Source organism: Schistocerca piceifrons, chromosome 11 (assembly GCF_021461385.2).
Source record: "Schistocerca piceifrons isolate TAMUIC-IGC-003096 chromosome 11, iqSchPice1.1, whole genome shotgun sequence".
NCBI lineage: Eukaryota > Metazoa > Arthropoda > Insecta > Orthoptera > Acrididae > Schistocerca > Schistocerca piceifrons.
In genome coordinates, this window is record NC_060148.1 from 86,559,419 (window position 1) to 86,575,725 (window position 16,307).

The window sequence follows — 16,307 nt, forward strand, 5'->3', positions numbered from 1 at the left end:
GTGGCCTTAATTAGGGCGAAAAGTTTAGAAGGTGGTGGACTTTGTGAACAACTTAAAAATGCCATTAAAGGAAAAGTAGAAAAATCTGTGCAGACCTTAACTTTCTACAAGAGCCAAGCAGTTGGCTATAAGTTGATCTAGCACAATTCCCCAGAACGAGATTTTTGTAGTAAGGAAAGGTCTTTGTCCTCTAGCTGTACAACTTAAGTATTAATTAACATTACACACTAAACAAAACAAAATTACTGTCTACTCCACTCAACCGATGCTGCAGCGACTTCTGCAAGACGAAACGCAAGGATGGGAAAAACCGACCGGTTAAAACCGATATTGGTATTTTAGTTCTGAATAACCGGTATTTTTCGGTACTAGAGATGTTGGTTCAAATGGCTCTGAGCACTATGCGACTTAACTTCTGAGACCATCAGTCGCCTAGAACCTAGAACTAATTAAACCTAACTAAGCTAAGGACACCAGACACATCCATGCACGAGGCAGGATTCGAACCTGCGACCATAGCGGCCGCTCGGCTCCAGACTGTAGCGCCTAGAACCGCACGGCCACGCCGGCCAGCTAGAGATGTTGAAAACTGTGCACCGTGGCGTCATACAACACACCGTTATTCGTTCGACTCCGCAATACGGTCCTCAAGGAATCACGTTAGTGGACAACGTTCCGTTAGAGCTACTGATAAGCCTTGGGAAAACCGGCCATGACAGAACTCTTCCACCTGGTGAGCGAGATGTATGACACAGGTGAAATACCCGCAGTCTTTAAGAAGAATACAGTAATTCCAATTCCACAGAAAGCAGGTATAGAACTATCAGTTTAATAAGTCACGGTTACAAAATACTAACAGGAATGCTTTGCAGAAGAATGGAAAAACAGGTAGAATCTGACCTCGGGAAAGATCAATTTGGATTCCGGAGAAATGCAGAAATACGCGAAGTAATACTGGTCCAAGGGTTTCTCATAGAAGATACGTTAAGGAAAAATAAACCTACGTTTTTAGTATTTGTAGAGTTAGAGAAAGATATTGACAATATTGACTGGAATACTCTCAAATTCTAAATGGAGCAGGGATAAAATACAGGGAGCGAGAGGCTATTTGCAATTTGTACAGAAACCAGATGGCAGTTGCAAGAGTCGAGGAACACGAAAGGGAAGCAGTGGTTGAGGAGGGAGTGAGACAGGGTTGTAGTCTATCCCCGATGTAATTCAATCTGTATATTGAGCAAGCAGTAAAGGAAACAGAAGAAAAATTTGGAGTTGGAATTAAAGTCCAGGGAGAAGAAATAAAGAATTTGAGGTTTGCCCATGACGTAGTTCTGTCAGAGACAGCAAAGGACTTGGAAGAGCAGTTGAACGGACTGGACAGTGTCTTAAAAGGAGGATATAAGATGAACACCAACAAAAACAAAACGAGGATAATGGAATGTAGTCTAGTTAAATGAGGTGATGCTGGAGGGAATCAGATTAGAAAATAAGACACTTAAAGTAGTAAATGAGTCCTTCTATTTGCCGGCCAGTGTGGCCACGCGGTTAAAGGCGCTTCAGTCTGGAACCGCGCGACCGCTACGGTCGCAGGTTCGAATCCTGCCCCGGGCATGGATGTGTGTGATGTCCTTAGGTTAGTTAGGTTTAAGTAGTTCTAAGTTCTAGGGGACTGATGACCTCAGATGTTGAGTCCCATAGTGCTCAGAGCCATTTGAACCATTTGAAGTCCTTCTATTTGGAAAGCAAAATAACTGATGATGGTCGATGGAGGGAGGATATAAAATGTAGACTGGCAATAGCAAGGAAAGCGTTTCTGAAGAACAGAAATTTGCTATCGAGAATAGATTTAAGTGTCAGCAAGTCTCTCCTGCAAGTATTTGTATGGAGTGTAGCCATGTATGGAAGTGAAACATGGACGATAAATAGTTTGGACAAGAAGAGAACAGAAGCTTTGGTGGAATGTGATGCTACAGAAGAATGCTGAAGATTAGATGAGTAGATCATGTTACTAACGACGAGGTACTGGATAGAATTGGGGAGAAGAGAAATGTGTGGTACAACCTGACTAGAAGAAGGGATCGGTTGGCAGGACACATTCGGAGGCATCAAGGGGGAATTTAGTACTGGAGGGAAGCGTGGAGGATAAAAATCGTAGAGGGTGAACCGTGGTAAAAACTGCTGTTTTGAAGTGCGCGCCGCAGCGTGTAGTGTGAAGCGGTCGCCCTCCGTTTCTGGCGGTGGCGCCGCTGTGGCAATCGCAGGTTTGGTGTCTCCCACTGGTGGGAAAAGGGAAAGGTTGCCTGTTCTCGTGCATTTAAGGGGCGCTACGAGCTGGGCATTCGTCGGTCTGTCAGTCGGGGTGAGTCTAGTCAGTTGGTCAGCCGGGTCAGTATGGGGCAGTCAGTGTGGGGCAGTCAGTGTCTGTCTGTCGTCCGGAGTGCTAGTATGTGTTAGGCTGCCAGTCTGCTCGAGTTTGCTCAGGCAATGGACATCGGCGGTTGGATCGGTCGGTTGGTCGGTCGCGCACTGAGACACGAGATGCCTTGTCCGCCTCGAGCGTCGGCGCATGTGAGGTAGCCACGTGAGTCCAGTGGGCCGCGCCGTATAGCGAGGGGTAGTGGCTTCGCGGCCGACACGAGAGCAACAGGAGTCAACCCACGACGTCGGTCTGGACGGCGCGAGCTGCGACGCCGTGAGACGGGAGATCGGCGCGCCTTCCTGCGTCCGCTGAAGCGGCTGGCAGCGGACGGTCCGGGAGAGCGTTTTGGGGGTGCTGCGCCAGGTCTTCGCCAGATATCGCAGTTTATCAGAAGTTAGGTGATTGGTGATATGTTGTTTCACTTACTTGTTAAATTCTACTTGTGTTCTTGGTCAGTCTCTCGTCTACAGCTTGCTCATCTGCCTCCTGTCCGTATTTGTTACGCAGTTAGTGTTTGTCTGTCTGTCTGCCGTACGTTAATAGCTGCCTCTGTCATGTTTGACGGATTCGGTGTAAACGAATGTATTGCTTGAAGTGTAACGGCCGAATTCCTGATACATCTTTCTATCTTGCGTATCATCGTGAGAGGCGGTATATGTGTAATGTAGAGCATGTTTGTATATTTTATGTAAGACTGCATTTCATGGGTTTTTTATTTAAATGGTCATTTTAGTATATAAAGTTGCCACCCTTCCACCTTAAGAATTCTTTTAAAAACAAGTTGCACTTTCGGTAGTAAATAATTTTTAATGTGAGTGTTTTGCACCATTTCCATCCCTCTTACGGGAATGCATAGTTTATGTGTTTGTGTGAGTTGTTAAAATTTTTAGTTTAAAGTAACCTGGTGTGTTGCACATTTGCACCAGTGTAGTCTTTCAGAGGTTGTTGTGAGCAGTCGTGACTACGGACGTGTTAAAAGGGAGCGGCAAGGTTCTCAGCCCGAAAGCTCGTACTATACATACAAAAAATGTTATTTCTGCCTCTGAATAAATTTTAACTTGATATTTACAGGGTGCTTTCTGATGTAAATTCACGGTTCAGAGGGAAACCAGGAGATGAATACAGTAAGCAGATTGAGAAGGATGTAGGTTGCAGTAGTTTTTCGGAGATGAAAAGGCTTCCACAGGATACAGTGGCGTGAGTGATACATCAAACCTGTCTTTGTACTGAAGGCCACCAATCACTTTTCGAGAAAAGCAGCGAACGGTGGTAGGAATAAGTTTTCTTTTATTTGCCTGTTTAATTTAACATTTTGATTCTATGTTTCTCGAAGCTGACAGAGCGAAACTTTTACTACAGGAAAAAATAGGAATAAAATACTGAAAATCGGTTATTTCAGCGTTTTTAACACCCAGGTTAAACTGGCGTGGCGAAAAAAAACTGACAGAACCGAAAACCGGTTGTTTGAGCGATAGCCACCGTGCCCAGGTGCTCCACGCCGGCAGCCCACGCAGAGTGGAGCGGTGACGTCAGCGCCTGTTATTAAGGCAGAGCCCTGGCGCAGCTATCTCGCCGTCTCGTGGCGAGCGTAATGCCGCTCGCGGGTCGCGGCACAGGCCGGGCAAAGGCAGACAAAGCCAAAGGCAGAGGCAGACGTCTGGCAGCCGCTGTTAGTCAAACAGAGAGCAGGGGGGGTCGGGTTTCCATATGCGGCTTCGCTTTTAAAGCTCAACGGCGTCAAACAGTCGGCATACGTCTCGCTGTCTGACGGGGTCTGTGTAGCAGACACAGCTGTGCCCGCGAATCGTATTCCGCAGACTGCATCACCTACATCTGCGTTTATACTCCGCAAAGCCACTTCACAGTGCACGGCAAAAGCGTACTATATATAGATACAGGGTGGTCCATTGATCGTGACCGGGCCAGATATCCCACGAAATAAGCGTCAAACGCAAAAACTACAAAGAACGAAACTCGTCTAGCTTCAAGGGGGAAACCAGATGGCGCTATAGTTGGCCCGCTAGATGGCGCTGCCATAGGTCAAACGGATATCAACTGAGTTTCTTTCAAATATGATCTCCCATTTTTTATTACATATTCGTGTAGTACGTAAACAAATATGAATGTTTTAGTTGGACCACTTTTTTCGCTTTGAGATAGATGGCGCTGTAATAGTCACAAACATATGGCTTACAATTTTAGACGAACAGTTGGTAATAGGTAGTTTTTTTTCTTTTAATTAAAATACAGAACGTAACTACGTTTCAATATTTTATTTCGGTTGTTCCAATGTGATACATGTACCTTTGTGAACTTATCATATTTGAGAACGCATGCTGCTACAGCGTGATTACCTGTAAATACCACATTAATGCAATAAATGCTCAAAATGATGTCCGTCAACCTCAATGTATTTGGCAATACGTGTAACGACATTCCTCTCAACAACGAGTATTTCGCCTTCCGTTATGTACGCACATGCATTGACAATGCGCTGACGCATGTTGTCAGGCGTTGTCGGAGGATCACGATAGCAAATATCCTTCAACTTTAACCACAGAAGGAAATCCGGGGACGTCAGATCCGATGAACGTGCGGGCGACGGTATGGTACTTCGACGACCAATCCACCTGTCATGAAATATGCTATTCAATACCGATTCAACCGCACGCGAGCTATGTGCCGGACATCCATCATGTTGGAAGTACATCGCCATTCTGTCATGCAGTGAAACATCTTGTAGTAACATCGGTAGAACATTACGTAGGAAATCAGCATACATTGCACCATTTAGATTGCCATCGAGAAAATGGGGGCCAGTTATCCTTCTCCCCATATTGCCGAACCATACATTAACCCACCAAGGTCGCTGATGTTCCACCTGTCGCAGCCATCGTGGATTTTCCGTTGCCCAATAGTGCATATTATGCCGGTTTACGTTACCGCTGTCGGTGAATGATGCTTCGTCGTTAAACAGAACGCGTGCAAAAAATCTGTCATCGTTCCGTAATTTCTCTTGTGCCCAGTGCCAGTGAAGTTCGCCATGCAATTCCTGGTGCATAGAAATATGGTACGGGTGCAGTCTATGTTGATGTAGCATTCTCAACACCGACGTTTTTGAGATTCCCGATTCTCGCGCAATTTGTCTGCTACTGATGTGCGGATTAGCCGCGGCAGCAGCTAAAACACCTACTTGGGCATCATCATTTCTCTCAGGTCATGGTTGACGTTTCACATGTGGCTGAACACTTCCTGTTTCCTTAAATAACGTAACTATCTGGCGAACGGTCCGGACACATGGATGATGTCGTCCAGGATACCGAGCAGCATACATAGCACACGTTCGTTGGCATTCTGATCACAATAGCCATATATCAACACGAAATCGACCTTTTCCGCAATTGGTAAACGGTCGATTTTAACGCGGGTAATGTATCACGAAGCAAATACCGTCCGCACTGGCTGAATGTTACGTGATACCACGTACTTATACGTTTGTGACTACTACAGCGCCATCTATCACAAACCGAAAAAAGTGGTCCAACTAAAACATTCATATTTCTTTACCTACTACACGAATGTGTAATAAAAAATGGGGGTTCCTATTTAAAAAAAACAAAAAAACGCAGTTGATATCCGTGTGACCCATAGCAGCGCCATCTAGCGGGCCAACCATAGCGCCATCTGGTTTCCCCCTTCAAGCAAGACATGTTTCGTTCTTTGTAATTTTTTCGTTTGACGCTTATTTGGTGATATATTTGGCCCGGTCACGATCAATGGACCACCCTGTATATGCATATCGCTGACCTACAACTTTTGTTAGCTCAGTGTACATTTGATTTGTTTCTGTCTAAGTGTACTATGCCATATGTTAAATGTAAGTTCTCCCTCGATATAACGCCTTTCCTAAAATCGACTCCTCCTTTGTCCTAATGTAATGCACTTTCTTTTTTACCCATACTTCTACAAATGTAATGTACCACTCGACAGCATCAACCTTAGCTGCTTGCACTAGAATTTCCACTGGTCTGCATCAATTGTTCGATGCAAATCAACCCATGTATGCGACTCCTTGCTGCACTATTAAGCTACTTGTAAAACTGGAACATATCTCTCTATTCCTGTGATTTTTTGTGATTTTGTCTTGCTAATTATGTGCACCTCCACATATTGTATGTCTTCCCTTGTTCTCTAAATGCATAGTAAAGGATGATCAATATAGCTATCCTAACTGCTCATAGTGAAAGCGAGAAATCTGCCAAATAGATAACATATTTTCATAAAATATCAGTTGAATTGCATATATGTATCTATCTTTTCAATACGAACTCGAACTCACAGTTGTTGATTTTCCGTCATGTCTTAGCTGAAATGGCTATGAAATTGGAACTGAAAAATAACGCCACATCCGAAAATTTTCACAGTAAATACTATCTAGTTTGCAGCTCTAGCTTTGTAACTGTACTCATTATTTCTAAATAAAATATATATTGTTTAAAGAAGTAAAAAATAAATATAGATTTCGAATCCAGGCACTGTTTAAATTTTGGGAGGTTTGGGACCCTGTAAAAACAAGTGGCTAGGAGCACTGAATCGAATTTTCGCGTCCGGCGTTCAGATTCAGTCTTATCTTTTTTGCTTTCTTTTGTTGGTGCTGAAGTATGTGAGTCATGAAATATGACGAAGTTCTTGACAAAAGAAAGGAACATTTCAAATATTATTAAAAATAAATTTTACCATCACAAATCTTGTATAATTAACGGAAGTTAAAAATTAAAAACATATAAATGCTAGTATTTAATTTTTTTTATTTATAGTTTTATGCATCAAGAGCACCACGCCAAAAAGAAGACGTTCAAAGAATAAAAATTCGGAGCACCACGAGCTACGTATTACGTCCCATATGCCACAGTTAAATTCTTAGAGTGAATAGAATTACAAAAGCATCGTCGTTAACGTGGCTAAATACCCAACGAAATTGGTGGTGATTTCTCGGCAAACTAAGCATTTTCTCGAAACCTGTAGTCTGGAGCTGGTTATGAATAGCCGCTTATTTCAACTGCATCACTTCTACATGAGACTACCCTTTGCTTTGCGATGAAAATAGGGCACCTCTGTAATTTCTTTTTTTTTTTTTTTAAATCTCATTTTGTTCGCTTTTGTTCGTTGCATCTGCTCGGGGCGGACGTCGTAAGACATCCGTTTAAGTTCGTTTTTGTTCCATTAACTCAGTTTTTTTGTTACAGAGGGCAGCTAACCCTCTGACCGAACACGCTGAGCTACCGCGCCTGTCACTAAACGTACACGTTGCACATTTAGCATAAAGGCGTAAACTTTGCCGAAAATACCTTCTTCGACAAACAGGCGGTCTTACTGTATAAGGAGCGATCACTTTCGCAATCCCACGAGTTCGCAAAGCATTTTCCAAAAATTGATGATTCGTTTCTTTTGCGAGCTCTCCCGATTTTGTGGCTGTAGCTGCCACATTCTCTTACCGTTCCATCAACTGGTTCAAGTCTTGCTGGAGTACACGAATGTGCCACAGACTTGTTAGCGACAAAGAAATATTGCACTGTTGGTAACAGTTTTCTGGAAAGCGTTAATCCGTGTGATGATAATACTCTACTGGCCATTAAAATTGCTACACCAAGAAGAAATGCAGGTGATAAACGGGTACTCATTGGACAAATATATTATATTAGAACTGACATGTCATTACATTTTCACGCAATTTGGGTGCATAGATCCTGAGGAATCAGTACCCAGGACAACCACCTCTGGCCGTAATAACGGCCTTGATACGTCTGGGCATTGAGTCAAACAGAGCTCGGATGGCGTGTACAGGTACAGCTGCCCATGCAGCTTCAACACGATACCACAGTTCATCAAGAGTAGTGACTCGCGTATTGTGACGAGCCACTTGCTCGGCCACCATGGACCAGACGTTTTCAGTTGGTGAGAGATCTGGAGAATGTGCTGGCCAGCGCAGCAGTCGAACATTTTCTGTATCCAGAAAGGCACGTACAGGACCTTCAACATGCGGTCGTCCATTGTCCTGCTGAAATGTAGGGTTTCGCAGGGATCGAATGAAGCGTAGAGCCACGGGTCGTAACACTTCTGAAATGTAACGTCCGCTGTTCAAAGTGCCGTCAATGCGAACAAGAGGTGACCGAGATGTGTAACCAATGGCACCCCATACCATCACGCCAGGTGATACGCCAGTACGGCGATGACGAATACATGCTACCAATGTGCGTTCGCCGCGATGTCGCCAAACACGGATGCGACCACCGTCATGCTGTAAACAGAACCTGGATTCATCCGAAAAAATGACGTTTTGCTATTCGTGCACCCAGGTTCGTCGTCAAGTACACCATCGCAGGCGCTCCTGTCTGTGATGCAGCGTCAAGGGTAACCGCAGCCACGGTCTCCGAGCTGATAGACCCTGCTGCTGCAAACGTCGTCGAACTGTTCGTGGAGATGGTTGTTGTCTTGCAAACGTCCACATCTGTTGACTCAGGGATCGAGACGTGGCTGCACGATCCGTTACAGCCGTGCCGGTAAGATGCCTGTCATCTCGACTGCTAGTGATACGAGGCCGTTGGGATCCAGCACGGCATTCCTGAACCCACCGATTCCATATTCTGCTAACAGTCATTAGATCTCGACCAACGCGAGCAGCAATGTCGCGATACGATAAACCGCAATCGCCATACGCTATAATCCGACCTTTATCAAAGTCGCAAACGCGATGGTACGCATTCCTCCTCCTTACACGAGGCATCACAACAACGTTTCACCAGACAACGCCGGTCAACTGTTGTTTGTGTACGAGAAATCGGTTGGAAACTTTGGTCATGTCAGCACGTTGTAGGTGTCGCCACCGGCGCCAACCTTGTGTGAATGCTCTGAAAAGCTCATCATTTGCATATCACAGCATCTTCTTCCTGTCGTTTAAATTTCGCGTCTGTAGCACGTCATCTTCGTGGTGTAGCAATTTTAATGGCCAGTAGTGTAAGATGACGCTACCAGCAAACTTGGATACAGTCTGCGCGACAGGACTGGTGAACCAGCAACGAAACTTTTATGACTGTCATTTTCTCGTAAACTAATAAGTGCTGGCACCTAAGCCAAAATGGATGTCCCTTTACTTTCTAGCTTCTTTCCCCTACCAAGTTTCGACTGTTCCTACGCCGGATACTCTTGTAAGTTTCGCAGGAACTGTGATCACGGAATTCACACAGATGATTTTTCGTCCTTCAAAAATCGTAACTACGCAACGGTATGGAATATGTTCCGTTAATTCTACAATAGAAAAGTGATTAGAAGTAGCAGAAATGAGAACAGTGAGAAACTTAACATCAGGATTGATGGTCACGAAGTAGATGAAGAAATTGTACTACCTAGGCAGCAAAATAACTGAAGATGGACAGACCAAGGAAGACATCGAATGCAGATTAGTACTGGCGAAAAGGCCATTCCTGGCCAAGAGAAGTCTAGTAGTAGCAAACATAAGTCTTAATTGGAGGAAGAAATTTCTGAGAATGTTTGTTTGGAGCACAGCACTTTATGGTAGTGAAACATGGACTGTGGGTAAAGCGGAACAGAAGAGAATGGAAGCATTTGAGATGTGGTGCTACAAAAGAATATTGAAAATTAGGTGGACTAATAAGGTAATGAATGAGGAGACTCTGTGCAGAATCGGAGAGGAAAGGAATATGTGGAAAACACTGACAAAGAGAAGTAAAGGATGATAGGACATCTGTTAAGACGTCAGGGAATGACTTCCATGGTACTAGAGGGAGCTGTAGAGGGCAAAAACTGTAGAGGAAGACAGAGATTGGAATACATAGAGCAAACAATTGAGGACGTAGGTTGCAAGTGCTGCTATGAGATGAAGAGGTTGGCACAGAAGAGGAATTCGTGGCGGGCCACATCAAACCAGTCAGAAGACTGATGACTTAAAAACGACTTTTCTTGGGAATAGGGATGACTTGCGCATTCCTTTCCAGTAGCTAGGTACCCTTCGTAGCTCTGGCATCTTGTTGTAAACTGGTGCTAGAATGAGGAGTCGTTTTGTAAAATTACTGTACGATTACTGAGTAAAGTGGTGCAGCGGTTGGCACACTGGACTCGCATTCCAGAGGATGACGGGTCAAACGTGCGCCCGGCCATCATGATTTAGATGTTTCGTCATTTTCGTAAAACACTTCATGCAAATGCCAGGACGCTTCCTTTGAAAGGGAACGTCCGACTCTTTCCCATTCTTCTGTTTGGTCCCTTCCCCCAAATCCCATCAACTGTAAGACGTCGTGGTCTCCTGACTTTGACTGCTTACATAGTCCACCCTCACAATCATATTCCGCACATCGACACGCTTCATTCGAACGCAATCTCGATAAGATAAAAGTGAATGTTGTATGAATTCATGTAAACGATACGCAAATAACAAGTGCGCACCGGGGTTGAGATACTCGAGGCTGGCGTACACACACACACAATCAATACACGACGGTGACAGGGGCTTTTAGTTTGGGAGAGGCGGACCGCACACCGAGAGGCTGGTCCCTTCAGGGGACGATTCAGCCTACCTATGTTGGACGGTGGCCGCCTGTGGAGCAGACAGTGTTTGCCCGAGTGAAAGGGGAGAACGACCCCGTGCTCGGCTTAAAAACAAATTCCGTTACATTGTCTGGGAGCGCCCAGCCTACGCATTCTTTACAAACATAGCACGCAGTTTCAGAGGTTTTCACAGGGAGACAGCAAACGCCAAACGCCGATGCTACACATTTCCGGATTGGTCGCCTTAAACAAAACGTCATCCTCCCGTTTCAGAAGAGCAATGTTGATTGGCAGACGATATTCCTGATGCCTTGAGCTGAAGGAGTAATGGAAGAGGCCGAAAGATATACCCCTTCACGTCTGGCATGGAGAGGGGCCGATCCGTTGTCGCTCTTGGAGCGAGAACACGTAATGAGAGTGTCCGCGCTCGTACGTGTACTCAAAGAGCGAGGAACAAGTCTCTCCTCAGTACTTCACTGGGAGAGCACCTCTGTCGAGAGCGACTCTACATAGAGTCCTTTCGATTAACCGTTGCTCACTGTGTTGGCCGCAACACTTATTGTGCGGTGTGAACGGACAGAGTGATAGTTAAACGCCTGCGAGCGAATTTTTGAGTGGCATCGCGGCTGACCGGTGTACCACGCCAATTGTTAGACTAGGGGCAGATAGGAGTCCTCGACTTCATCAAGGCGTAGGGAGAGTTTGATTGGCGAAGGTAAATCCAGATAGAAAGAGAGTTATCTTATTTGTCAGCAGCGAGCGGCGCAGACAGCAGTCATCACAGCTTACGGTATTGTGCGCTACTCTGCCAAGTCAATAACAATCTTAAACTTTGTATAGAAATTTCATTAGAAAATCCTATCCTTGAGAGGTAACTTCACATTCCGAAAAGAACCTGGAAATGGGCCCCTTAGGGAAATGGCAGCAAGAGAGGGGAAGAAAACCAATGTGCACTCCGTGTGCATACCGGGGGGAGTCATTCCAGATGTGGAAAGGGTCCTTCCGGATGCCATGAAGAGTACAGGGTGCACCCATCTGCAGGTGGTCGCTCATGTCGGCACCAATGATGTGTGTCGCTATGGATCGGAGGAAATCCTCTCTGGCTTCCGGCGGCTATCTGATTTGGTGAAGACTGCCAGTCTCGCTAGCGGGATGAAAGCAGAGCTCACCATCTGCAGCATCGTCGACAGGACTGACTGCGGACCTTTGGTACAGAGCCGAGTGGAGGGTCTGAATCAGAGGCTGAGACGGTTCTGTGACCGTGTGGGCTGCAGATTCCTCGACTTGCGCCATAGGGTGGTGGGGTTTCGGGTTCCGCTGGATAGGTCAGGAGTCCACTACACACAACAAGCGGCTACACGGGTAGCAGGGGTTGTGTGGCGTGGGCTGGGCGGTTTTTTAGGTTAGATGGCCTTGGGCAAGTACAGAAAGGGCAACAGCCTCAACGGGTGCGGGGCAAAGTCAGGACATGCGGGGACCAAGCAGCAATCGGTATTGTAATTGTCAACTGTCGAAGCTGCGTTGGTAAAGTACCGGAACTTCAAGCGCTGATAGAAAGCACCGAAGCTGAAATCGTTATAGGTACAGAAAGCTGGCTTAAGCCAGAGATAAATTCTGCCGAAATTTTTACAAAGGTACACACGGTGTTTAGAAAGGATAGATTGCATGCAACCGGTGGTGGAGTGTTCATCGCAGTTAGTAGTAGTTTATCCTGTAGTGAAGTAGAAGTGGATAGTTCCTGTGAATTATTATGGGTGGAGGTTACACTAAACAACCGAACTAGGTTAATAATTGGCTCCTTTTACCGACCTCCCGACTCAGCAGCATTAGTGGCAGAACAACTGAGAGAAAATTTGGAATACATTTCACATAAATTTTCTCAGCATGTTATAGTCTTAGGTGGAGATTTCAATTTACCAGATATAGACTGGGACACTCAGATGTTTAGGACGGGTGGTAGGGACAGAGCATCGAGTGACATTATACTGAGTGCACTATCCGAAAATTACCTCGAGCAATTAAACAGAGAACCGACTCGTGGAGATAACATCTTGGACCTACTGATAACAAACAGACCCGAACTTTTCGAATCTGTATGTACAGAACAGGGAATCAGTGATCATAAGGCCGTTGCAGCATCCCTGAATATGGAAGTTAATAGGAATATAAAAAAAGGGAGGAAGGTTTATCTGTTTAGCAAGAGTAATAGAAGGCAGATTTCAGGCTACCTAACAGATCAAAACGAAAATTTCTGTTCCGACACTGACAATGTTGAGTGTTTATGGAAAAAGTTCAAGGCAATCGTAAAATGCGTTTTAGACAGGTACGTGCCGAGTAAAACTGTGAGGGACGGGAAAAACCCACCGTGGTACAACAACAAAGCTAGGAAACTACTGCGAAAGCAAAGAGAGCTCCACTCCAAGTTTAAACGCAGCCAAAACCTCTCAGACAAACTGAAGCTAAACGATGTCAAAGTTAGCGTAAGGAGGGCTATGCGTGAAGCGTTCATTGAATTCGAAAGTAAAATTCTATGTACCGACTTGACAGAAAATCCTAGGAAGTTCTGGTCTTACGTTAAATCAGTAAGTGGCTCGAAACAGCATATCCAGACACTACGGGATGATGATGGCATTGAAACAGAGGATGACACGCGTAAAGCTGAAATACTAAACACCTTTTTCCAAAGCTGTTTCACAGAGGAAGACCGCACTGCAGTTCCATCTCTAAATCCTCGCACAAACGAAAAAATGGCTGACATCGAAATAAGTGTCCAAGGAATAGAAAAGCAACTGGAATCACTCAATAGAGGAAAGTCCACTGGACCTGACGGGATACCAATTCGATTCTACACAGAGTACGCGAAAGAACTTGCCCCCCTTCTAACAGCCGTGTACCGCAAGTCTCTAGAGGAACGGAGGGTTCCAAATGATTGGAAAAGAGCACAGATAGTCCCAGTCTTCAAGAAGGGTCGTCGAGCAGATGCGCAAAACTATAGACCTATATCTCTTACGTCGATCTCTTGTAGAATTTTAGAACATGTTTTTTGCTCGCGTATCATGTCATTTCTGGAAACCCAGAATCTACTATGTAGGAATCAACATGGATTCCGGAAACAGCGATCGTGTGAGACCCAACTCGCCTTATTTGTTCATGAGACCCAGAAAATATTAGATACAGGCTCCCAGGTAGATGCTATTTTTCTTGACTTCCGGAAGGCGTTCGATACAGTTCCGCACTGTCGCCTGATAAACAAAGTAAGAGCCTACGGAATATCAGACCAGCTGTGTGGCTGGATTGAAGAGTTTTTAGCAAACAGAACACAGCATGTTGTTATCAATGGAGAGACGTCTACAGACGTTAAAGTAACCTCTGGCGTGCCACAGGGGAGTGTTATGGGACCATTGCTTTTCACAATATATATAAATGACTTAGTAGATAGTGTCGGAAGTTCCATGCGGCTTTTCGCGGATGATGCTGTAGTATACAGAGAAGTTGCTGCATTAGAAAATTGTAGCGAAATACAGGAAGATCTGCAGCGGATAGGCACTTGGTGCAGGGAGTGGCAACTGACCCTTAACATAGACAAATGTAATATATTGCGAATACATAGAAAGAAGGATCCTTTATTGTATGATTATATGATAGCGGAACAAACACTGGTAGCAGTTACTTCTGTAAAATATCTGGGAGTATGCGTACGGAACGATTTGAAGTGGAATGATCATATAAAACTAATTGTTGGTAAGGCGGGTACCAGGTTGAGATTCATTGGGAGAGTGCTTAGAAAATGTAGTCCATCAACAAAGGAGGTGGCTTACAAAACACTCGTTCGACCTATACTTGAGTGTTGCTCATCAGTGTGGGATCCGTACCAGGTCGGGTTGACGGAGGAGATAGAGAAGATCCAAAGAAGAGCGGCGCGTTTCGTCACTGGGTTATTTGGTAACCGTGATAGCGTTACGGAGATGTTTAATAAACTCAAGTGGCAGACTCTGCAAGAGAGGCGCTCTGCATCGCGGTGTAGCTTGCTCGCCAGGTTTCGAGAGGGTGCGTTTCTGGATGAGGTATCGAATATATTGCTTCCCCCTACTTATACTTCCCGAGGAGATCACGAATGTAAAATTAGAGAGATTAGAGCGCGCACGGAGGCTTTCAGACAGTCGTTCTTCCCGCGAACCATACGCGACTGGAACAGGAAAGGGAGGTAATGACAGTGGCACGTAAAGTGCCCTCCGCCACACACCGTTGGGTGGCTTGCGGAGTATCAATGTAGATGTAGATGTAGAAATAAGCTGTTCAGTTCATAACTAAAAGTGCTATTGTGATTTCTCAGAATTTTTGCAAAATAAATAATAATTTTCGTTAGTTTCATGTTTTTCTTGCACTAACTAGCACTACTCCAGTACCCAAGTATCCCACTAGTTACGTAAGAAATTTTGTGAATTTTTGTGTCATTTCCTTACAGCGGACGACTCCAGAAGATATTTATTGCTGCAAGTTTTTCAGGCATTTTCTTTACAACGTTAGGAGCGTATGTCTGAGTTCTGTAGTAGTGTGGGAGTGGAAATTGCATCTTGCAGGAGCCACAGGGTAAAGGGTACGTCTCAGATTAATCCGTTGCGCAGAATGACAGAATAGCACCCACATGCTTAAGGACAACCAACTGTGGTTATTCACAGCTGTCTCATTAGGTTCATTTAATATGTTAATCTATCATCTCAATACACCAAAAGTATCTCAGAGAAACACTATTTTTTTTGGTTTTTACTCACCTCCGAAACGCTTTTGAGCAGTGGTGCCGAGGACGCGCTGGAGTCTTTGCTGGAACTTCTCGTGGGACTCTGAGCGTCGCGAACTGCAACAAATACAGACAGTGCCGACTCCATCAGTACCATGCGGAAATGTCATCTTCGTTAGAGAAATCCTAGCATCACTACACCTACATTAAAATGGCTATCGTACTAATATTACACTAAATACTGTGCTATTTCATTCGCATAGTCAACGATGCAAGCAAGGTAGGGAGCGGAGTTTCTTATGACTGAGGCGAAACTGCTTAACGGGGATCTACGAGGGAGGATCGCAAAGTATCGCACAATAATTTCTTTCTCCCCTGACATTGCAGCTGCAATGGTGGAATTTCACGACGATATACAGTGTCACCTGAATAAATAGCAGTGTTAATAGTGCCTGGTTGCTGTCTTCTTCTTTGTAAGAATTAACCTACATTAAATAATACTGTGGTACTAACTCATGATCATCTTCGATGCATCTGTTTAAGGAGAACGAAGTCTTTCGCCCCCCTCCCCCCGCCCCATGAACCTTGCCA

General features: G+C 44.9%; 1 protein-coding gene across 1 annotated transcript in view; it reads right to left on the minus strand.

The window, feature by feature from the left end:
* The window catches only part of LOC124719731 (pleckstrin homology domain-containing family G member 5), a 283,840-nt gene extending 267,967 nt beyond the window's left edge, over positions 1–15,873 (minus strand). The window contains exon 1 of the mRNA XM_047244933.1: positions 15,751–15,873. Coding sequence (XP_047100889.1) covers positions 15,751–15,873 — 123 coding nt within the window. The remainder of the gene's footprint in view (positions 1–15,750) is intronic.
* Positions 15,874–16,307: the final 434 nt, after the last annotated feature.